This window comes from Apium graveolens, chromosome 8, assembly GCF_009905375.1.
Source record: "Apium graveolens cultivar Ventura chromosome 8, ASM990537v1, whole genome shotgun sequence".
In the NCBI taxonomy this organism is placed as follows: Eukaryota; Viridiplantae; Streptophyta; class Magnoliopsida; order Apiales; family Apiaceae; genus Apium; species Apium graveolens.
The window spans coordinates 7,449,440-7,459,270 of record NC_133654.1 but is presented as its reverse complement, the minus strand read 5'-3'; the positions used below and the strand labels follow the sequence as shown (position 1 = coordinate 7,459,270).

At 35.3% G+C, this 9,831-nt stretch overlaps 1 protein-coding gene and 1 non-coding gene across 2 annotated transcripts; one reads left to right on the top strand and one right to left on the bottom strand.

Moving 5' to 3' along the window:
* The first annotated feature begins 326 nt into the window (after positions 1-326).
* Positions 327-433, top strand: LOC141681482 (small nucleolar RNA R71). Its single transcript, XR_012558913.1, has one exon. It is a non-coding gene; the product is annotated as a small nucleolar RNA R71 (small nucleolar RNA).
* Positions 434-3,571: 3,138 nt separating this feature from the next.
* Positions 3,572-8,931, bottom strand: LOC141678858 (cell division control protein 2 homolog A-like). The gene is made up of 7 exons (XM_074485269.1): positions 8,751-8,931; positions 6,961-7,081; positions 6,303-6,476; positions 5,188-5,351; positions 4,901-4,988; positions 4,766-4,819; positions 3,572-3,774 (listed from the first exon to the last, which is right to left on the bottom strand). Exons 1-7 carry the CDS (start codon positions 8,771-8,773, stop codon positions 3,685-3,687), a joined length of 714 nt encoding a protein of 237 aa, XP_074341370.1. The 5' UTR covers positions 8,774-8,931; the 3' UTR covers positions 3,572-3,684.
* Positions 8,932-9,831: the final 900 nt, after the last annotated feature.

Here is a 9,831-nt window from a genome sequence, read left to right as displayed (position 1 = left end):
CCGTAGCATGAGAACCTGCACAAAGCTCATAAACCATAGCTATTTGATTAACTCCATATGTAGCCAAAGAATCAACCTTCATTGATAGCGCTTGGAGCTGGGCTGCAATAGCGGTGGCTGCATCAACTTCCAGAATACCTGCTACCTTGCCTGACGTCATCCTCTGAGTTGGGTTTTGATGCTCATTTGCAGCCATCGTCTCTATAAGATTATACGCCTCAGTATAGCTTTTAGCCCATAAGGCGCCTCCAGCTGCTGCATCGAGCATGGGCCGAGATTGGGCCCCCAAACCATTATAGAAACCAGTGATCACCATCCAATCCGGTATTCCATGATGTGGACATTTTCTCAACATTTCCTTGTAGCGTTCCCAAGCCTCGCACATAGATTCTGTAGGTTGCTGCGCAAACTGAGTAAGAGCACTCCTCATAGCAGCAGTCTTTGCCATCGGATAAAACTTCACCAGAAACTTTTGCGCAAGATCTTGCCACGTAGTGATGGACCCAGCTGGTTCAGAATGTAACCAGTCTTTAGCCTTGTCCCTCAGTGAGAATGGGAAAAGCCTCAACTTGATAGCCTCATCAGTCACGCCATTATACTTAAAAGTGCTGCAGATCTCGACAAAATTCCTTATGTGCATGTTGGGGTCTTCAGTTGCCGCTCCTCCAAAAGAAACAGAATTCTGCACCATCTGAATAGTGCCCGGCTTGATTTCAAAGGTGTTAGTTTGAATAGCCGGATGAAGGATGCTTGACTGAATGTCATCAATTTTAGGCCGAGAAAAATCCATAAGAGCTGGATCAGCTTGAACAATATGATCTCCCATGTTTACTGGTTCTTTCCGCTCTGTTCCTGAATCCGAATCCTCAAAATCTAACTTCTCCGGAATATCAAGAACTTCGTCTGTCTCCTCAGCTGTATCTAAAGTCCTCTTGCGAGCACGAGAACGAGTTTGCATAAACGCTTGCTAAAGTACCTGAAACACAACCGGAAACAATAATTAACTACTACGTCCTAATCACTGAGTCCTAATGACCAATGATGGTAAGTACATAAACTAATCAAATACGCCGAGTCCCCGGCAGCGGCGCCAAAAACTTGTTAAGGCGAAATCACGCACTAATATTCACGCAAGTATACGCGTTCGCAAGTAATATAGAATACTTTCTAGTTCGTTCCCACAGAGACTCAGACTAAATTATTTTCTAATTAAACTCACTCACCAATGTATGATTACTTCTCAATGTTAAGACACTAACACTTAAGATTGTTGATTAAATATTAACTACAATTAACTACTTAATTAATCACTTACTTAACACTTCAAATTATCAATAATAAAACACTCATGAGATCACAACTTCATTACTACTTCCTTCAATAGCCATTGTTATTACCTTTAGCATGTGACAGTGATGATATTAATCGAATAACACGAAACTGATAAAAGCCAACTTTCATTGTACTAATACCATTCTACCAAACATCCACAATTAAGATAGAAGTTGAATAGTCATCAATTATGTTGAGTTCCTATATGTCTACAGAAATTGACAACACAACGATTTAAGCGCAAGTTATTCCTTTTGATTACATAGGGCAAATAAAACTGTTAGAGTTACCCACTAATCATGCACAACGTACATGAACCTATGCTAGCATGGCAAGTTCTAAATCTCAAGATCCACCGTCGCTTCATAAGAGATTAACACCCTATCTTATATGTTCGCATCTTATATGTTCGCGACGCACATAAGACGAATACGCACAACCAATACTAGATATCATACAATCATCACACACTAAAGTATTAAACAATTAACTAAAGAATTCCATAGTAAATCCGTTGCAACCCCATGATCACGATTAGCCCATAATAGCACTTATCGTCATCATGGGTTCATATGAAATCATGATAAACAAACATAAGAAAATAATAACTAAACTAATTATATTAAAACAGAGTACGTCACAAGAGTAAATAAGTTCAAAGTAAGAAAACTAGCATCCAACGTTACAACGAAACAAGAATCACAAGAAAATATGCTTCCTCTTCGTTGCGGTGTGCTAAATCGGTCTTCTTCCTTATCTCCTTCGCTCCTTGTGTAAAAACACGATCTTCTTCAATCCACACTTGTGAAAACGTCTCAAATCTACTTATATAATAGTCCCATAAAACTCAGATTACATAGAAGTGGAAACCAAACAGAAGTAGAAGTCCTGAAATAATATATCTTTTTCCCGACCCTGTGCGGCCGCTCAGCATGCTGCGCGGCCGCTCAGCAATGTTGAGCGGGCGCTCAGACCTCTACTGGAAAAAATCTGATTTTGCTCCGTTTCTTCGCCGTAATCTGTCCGTTTCTTTCCTCTCGCAATGGTGAACACATGCCAAGGCTTATTCTTGATGATTCCTCCCCCGAAATGCAACTAATACCCTAAAATGTATAAACACTAGAAAAACGCATCAAATACACAAAATACTTGATTTCAAGACACCAATTTAAGCCATTTTAAGACATTCTAAGTGGTATAAAATGCCACTTATCAATTTTCTCATGCACTACATAATGTGGGCTAAAAAGTTTTCCCCGTCCGTCAGGATTACTATTCATTAAACGTTTTACAAGGTCTCAAAAATTCGAGTTATTATAGAGATAGTTAATACTTTTTAAAAAATTATAAGCATGTACTCCCTTCGTCCCAATTTATTTATCTTATTTAACTTTTGATGGTCAAATTGATTAACTTTGACTGTAAATAAAAATTTATTTTTTTATTATTTTGAAAAATTGAAAATACATACTAAAGTTCAGTCAATTTGACCACAGAAAATCAAACAAAGACTAGGACGGAGGGTATGTGAGCTTTAACACGGCTAAAACTCTATAGTTACGTGATTTCCTAATGAGAAGTTAATAAACTTGTCTTCTTTCATGATCTGGTATAGTTTTCTCTATGGTTACAACTTCTCTGTTTGTGCAAGTTTGCTATCGTAATCTCCTACCCTATCTAGTAATCAGAACTGCAATACTTTTACTTAGCAATTTATTGCCAACTCTTACCAAAAGAAAACCTTAAAAGTTCCATGTACTCCGAGGAAAGAGATTAAATTTAGACGAAAACAGAGCCTGCCAACTAGTTGAAGAATACACAAAAACTAATGTTTACTTTTCCAGAATAACCTTTAACACCAGTTTCTTCTCCATTAATGTAAAGTATAGTTAATACATTTAACATATTCATCAATTTAAGCTTGCGTACATATATACAATTATGATAATGATAAGGTATAAGCTGAAACAATTCTTAATCCTAATAAAATTGTTGGGAGATCTTAGAAACATGTCAAAAATAAAAAATATAAACCCGGTAAGCAATGCAATGCACACCAATAAACTCATTAGATAAGAGATTATCCAAAGTATGCCTAGTGACGGTACAAAGAATCACAAAATAAAACATGTGACAATACATGTTTCTTTGAACATTAAGCCCGTGTTTGGAGAGCAGGGATGAGATGATATATGATTGCTCTACACCCAGCTTGGATACAATAAGAACCCCATCCAAGGAAAAGGAAATTAAATAATTATCAAAAGATCAAAAAACTAGCACACATATCTTACAAAATCAAACGCAAGAAACTCTAACATCAATATACAAATGCAGCCAGAAAGATAAGACTTAAGGAACAATCCCAATATCCTTGAAGTATTCGTGCTCAAGTGCACTCCTGGCTGTAATTCTTCTGCTCGGATCCAAGCAAAGCATTTTCTGGGACACAGTGCACGAGAACATTAAAAAACATTGTGGATGTCTAAAACAGTCATAAACATGGATCAATTTTTCATCCCCGTATTTTTAGGCAAGGTCAAGTACAAGAAATTTAAGGATTCGTTTAAGCTGCGAACCCTCAATCTCCTCTTATCCAGGATGAGGGGTATACACTATGCTAAGCTTTGCAGATGAGGGGTCTTTATAATTATGTTTTTGTATATAAAGGACAACTTATTATCGTATAATATAATATTACAAGGATGTCTGTAAGGAGCATGATGAGTATTGAGCAGAGACCAGATAGGATGAAAACATCCAGCAGAGCTGGCATATAGTTCAGAGTAACATGTAGCAAATACCCAAAAGTAGATATTAAGTGAGAACATCTACCTGCGACTTTCATTATTATCTGTGTATGAAAATAAGTGTTCATGAGACATAACTTAAGTGATGAAAGAGGCAATGATAGAAAATGAAGGAGTGCCCAAGCGGAAATTATTGCTGATTAAGGAGAGTGCAAGCGGTGAAATCCGAAGAGAGGGAGAATTTGGTAGTAGTGAATAAAATCAATGAGTACCCAAGCGGTGAAATTATTGCTTATCAAAGAGTGCCCAAGTGGGGAAATTATTAGAGAGGGGTGGGGGGAGGGTGAGGGGAAGGGAGGGAGGGAGGGAGGGAGAGATGGTAGCATTTGGTAACCAATAGTGAGTCTAAGTGTGAGCTTTGAACTAAGAATTGACTTCGGACTTCCGAGCCTTGCTCTTTTTCATTTCCTGCCTTGTGTATTACAATTGAAAGGTCAAGGCCGTGTTCCTACTTTTGAAATATTAAGAGAGGTTGTATGAACACAATCTATTTAAGAAATTTAAAGAACTCAACCGTGCTTACTGAAGCAAATTTTATGAGATGCAAGATAAAAAAAAAAAAGCTAATTATAGATCATTAACTAGTCGTTATACACATAAAAATAGAACATTTTCAAACTCACTTTGAGGAGATTCAGACCGGCCAAATCAAGATTTGGGACCACATTTCCCAGATCCTGTATGTTAGAGATGCATTAATAAGCTTCCAAAATATGTGGAGGACCAATATTATAAACATCATATCTACCAAAAAATACCTTGGATGGCCATTTTGGGAAAGCAGACTTAAAATCAGGGAGAGATGTAACTCCAGGCCAGGTATCCTCATTCGGGGTACCCGTAATTCTTCATCGAATCAATCATAAAAAGGGAAAACAACTCAAAATTAAATAATGAAGATAATACAGTGCTGTATACAGGATAATTCCCAGTCAAATTTTATTATGGGTCCTGGATCTTAAAATTTATACAATGCTGAAAAGAATACGCTTAAAAGCAATGGAAAAGAAAATACAAAAAATAAAAGGCTGGAAAGCTGCAGAACCTGAATATTTTAAATAATTCATCAATCTCAGAATCCCCCGGAAACAATGGTTGCTGGTTCACCATCTCAGCAAAAATACAACCAACTGACCACACATCAACAGGTGTGGAATAGTGGCGGGATCCAAGGAGTATCTCTGGTGCCCTGTACCAAAGTGTCACAACCTAGAAAAAACATCAAAAATTTTGTGACAAAATTACACTTATAACTTATCCAAAAAAATAAAATTAAAATGATTATATGATGTGAAATATTCACCTTCTAAAAAATGTCTCATTAAAATAATTTACCATCAAAGCCCAAAGATTAATAGTAGTCTAGAAGAAAAAGAACTTGCAAAATATGGATAAGAAATCAGAGCATTAACATTTAAAGCAGATAGTATCACTTATTTTGCCTAGTAATGGGTTCTAAAATTAAAGCATAAAACGGATAAATAGTCAGCATTGAGCCAAACAGAACACTGAAATAATAATATAGAGCAGCTTTGGCACTTTTTATACATAATTTAGTTTGTACTGAATCGGCCTTTGGAGTAACAAGTCAATACGGTCAAAGTCAAACTAAAGAAAACTAGAGAAACTTCAATGAAAAAAAAAAAATCAGCTCCTTTTCCTTCTTACCAAAAGTTTTAAATTTCACATATGAAGATTCTGAACATAAAAATTTGGCATGCCAATGAGGGTTGAAGGCTACATAATACTCTCTCAGTCCCAGAGAGTTATGGAGTATGTCTTGTTTTAGAATAAAATATTACTACATAATTTAAGCATAAGCTCATGCAGACTGACATATTTATTACCCAGATAGATGCTTTCAATAGTTGCCCACAAATATTACTCAGCATTTTTTACATTAAGAGCATTGTAAATATTTGTAAATATCTACTTCGACCGATGGGATATAGGAATATTATCAATTATTGACTTTAACATTTTGACGTGGCAAAACAATTTGTGGCAAGGAAAAGGAAAATGTGCCAAATATAACTGCAAACAACATTATCAGAAACTAACACCACACAAATATGAACTAATAATAATTGGTAAACCATACATGAACTTGTAATACTTGGTAAACTTGGTGTATTAAACATCAAGTGAGTAGAGTAATACCTCGTGTGTAAATGTTCTGACAGGAATCCCAAATGCCCTGGCAAGTCCAAAATCTGCAAGCTTCAGAGCATTGGTACGTCGATCTATGAGCAGGTTTTGGGGTTTGAGATCCCGATGCAGAACTCTATGGGAATGACAATAAGCAATCCCACGAAGTATTTGATACAGAAACATCTACACTTCAAAAAGGGATATAAGATACCATATTTTAAGATTGACAGCAAAACATTTCATTCAAGAAGAATGCTTACAAATAGGAGAGGAAAAGGATAAGCCGTCAAAGTTTAATGATTTTACGTATACATGAGAAACAGAAAGCAGAAAAACTGTAAGTTTGACTGTACGCCAGTTAAAAGAATTGATTGCATCCGGGGTTTGGTGTGAAATCCTTCTCTTATGCATACAGAACATAGAAAATACACTTATCTTCTAGCAAAAAACAAAATATTAGCGACTGAGATTTTTTGTGTACTATATACATGCCGGTACAAAATACTGCTAGTAACCTGTTTAATACTGTTAATAATGTGTTGCCATTTCAAGTGTTGGCACATATCTCCATTAGGCAAGAAACTAATTAATCGCTATGATCTTAAAAGCATAATTTGAATCTTGGGCACAGCTTATAACAACCTTCACAAACAAAAGGCTCACTCACCTTTATCAGACGTGGATCCTTGGCAAACTCTGGACATGAATCCATATGTTTCTTCAAATCCAGATCCAGATATTCAAAAACCAGATACAACCGTTTCTCGCTGTGCACAACATCTTGTAACCTGTCATTAAGACAGTATCAACTTTAAGTACATATACACATCAAAATCCATTAGCAATCATATGCTGGTACACAATACTGCACAACCAGAGATCAATAAACACTACAAATGGTTGCACTTTGACCTTGACTGTTATAGAATATTAAAACAAATTCAGTATGGCTTAAGCGTATTAATATTTCCAGAACATTCTATCAAGAACCAGGTTACCCAAAATTTCCCACACCAATTAAAGAAAGAAAACATCTGTACTCTTTTTATGCAACAAATTTCCCTCAAGCTCAACATAACTGACACTTGATGCTAGCGTCTCAGACAAGTTACAAGATGTCTAATGCTAATAAGCTAGCATGTAATCTGATGAAAATAAATAAAGACACATAATAGTACCCTAATACGAGTTCTCAGTTCTCACCTACGAAAATACAAATCCAATCCAATGTAAGAAATAAAACACTAAGAATTTCAAGTGCATCAGAAGATTTAAAAGATCATTGCATTAACACCACCCACCTAATGTAAAATTGATAAATGAACCACAATAATAAGAAGGAAATCAGGTGCGAGGAAAAGGAGATTGCAAGAAAATCATTTATTGGACTCAAGTTTGTCCATAATTTTAATATTGTCGATGAATGCAAGGTACTATATATCTGAAACAAATTGAAACTGATCAGGAGTCACTCAGATGCAATACGCTTAAAATACAACATCTCACACATATTTGAGCATCTTAACCTAATCACAACAGAAGCAACTATCTGAACTAGTGAGACTAACTAAATCGAATCATGGTACGGTGCATATATAGTGATATCAGTGGTAACTTTGGATTATGCTTTATATGAAAATGGAATTGTCCCTCTCTTCTGCATCTCCCTTAATTTCTACCTCTCTCTCTTCCATTTCTCTAATAATGTATCTAATTTTCTCCATATTTCTCATCTATTACATGTTTACAGTCATTTACATGCCATATAATCATAAGACACCAATCAAAAAAACACTTACAAAACATATTGATCCTGACACAGTGTTGTTTAAGGCGCAGATTATAAAAAGGCGCAAGACTCAAATTTGAAGTGAGAATTGTCAAGCGCCATTAATCACGCGTCTTTGACCCAAAACAGAATAATCACAAATTTAACAAGAAAATAGCACTTAACAACATAATCTTAACATTTTAATATAAGAACGAGCATAAATAAAATCATAATAATGTCAATTAATCTCGCCTTTAACAACACTGTCCTGGCATTACCCCCATCTCTTTATTTTGCTTCAAGTACCCATCTTGGACACTTGACACTTGGACAATCGTATGAACACTCAGTCACTTAGGCCAAAAAATGTAAAAAAATTAAAATATTGCTCCGAGTCTGATACTTCTTACACATGTCCGTGTTAAACACTACTCTAACAAAGAACATTTCATATTTGCTACTTCACATGAATGTACTTAAAAAGCTTTCTTCGGAACTTAGCAAGCATCACAAATCGTATGTAAGTAATTACAGATTAGCTTTGTGAAAGTAATTCAAAGTACATTGTTAATTTGCAATGCAAGACAATCAAAGTACATTATCTCTGTGGAAAAACACCATTTGCCACATAATACTGCAGCAGAAATGCATAAGAATGAAATCTGTAACATACACATGTTCAGTACCTGACAATATTTCCATGCTGCATTTCCTTCAGTAAAGAAATTTCTCTAATAGCAGTGCTTGGCACTCCTTCATCTTCCTGCTCTAGTCGAATCTTCTTTAAAGCAATGGTTTCATTTGTGACGCGGTCACGAGCCTTATAAACTACTCCATATGTTCCTTCACCAATCTTCTCACTTTTTCATACTGTAATGTTTAAAAATTCCGGTAAACATAGGAAGAGAATATTAACAAGTACAAAAGATGGATTCTATTTACCTGGTCATTGATCTCACTCAACAGATAACTCTGCATTGAAAACAAATCAGGAGAATGCAAATCAATGACAATTAATTTGTGCATTAGCCCAATGCTAAAAAAGTGAAAGACATATTTGAGAAGATGCTTTCTTAGGATAATATATCATCCGGAAGATCCACAGCGCTAAATAGTAGTGCTGAATAGTAGTAATAAAATCTACCAAATAATAGAATTGTATTAACATATATTAAAATTTGGACCAATAATGGAAAGGAGAGCATCTTTAATTAGGCAGAAGTCACGTACAATTACAAGAATAATGGAATGCACCACAGACACCATTCTATCAAAGATTGACTCTAAAACTAATGGCACATGTTGAATTACGTATTAAATTTTGGAATACTAAAAAGTAAAAGAGGACACAGCTTTAAAGGGCAGCATATTATCAAGAACAACAGAATCTCAATGCAATCACATTATTCATTGTACATGGGCTGACTTTAAAACTAATAACTCGTGCAAATTACACCATCAGTCATCAATGATTTGGTGACACGTATAAATTTAGCAAGACTAATGGAACTGCAACGCAACTACAAACATAATAATACATAATTAACCAGTCCAAAGTCTGAACCCAATCGGTAGCAGCGTAATAAAAAAAATATTCCGAGTATCCGATAAAAGACAAATGATGATTTTACAGTCATCAGTCAACAATACATTCATCACATTTTTTTCAAATGACTTGCAAATTTAACTAATGAAAATGAACATGTAATACTTAACATTTGATTTCAAGTATAACTAATAAATCAACTATTAGCCTAAATTTGTATA

Coding starts and splice junctions, on each gene's coding strand:
- LOC141678858 (XM_074485269.1), bottom strand. CDS start 8,773: ATGCAGCATGGAAATATTGTCAG. Junction 7,082..8,750: donor CAGCATGGAAATATTGTCAG/GTACTGAACATG, acceptor TCTTAATGACAG/GTTACAAGATGTTGTGCACA. Junction 3,775..4,765: donor CCGGTCTGAATCTCCTCAAA/GTGAGTTTGAAA, acceptor ACTGTGTCCCAG/AAAATGCTTTGCTTGGATCC.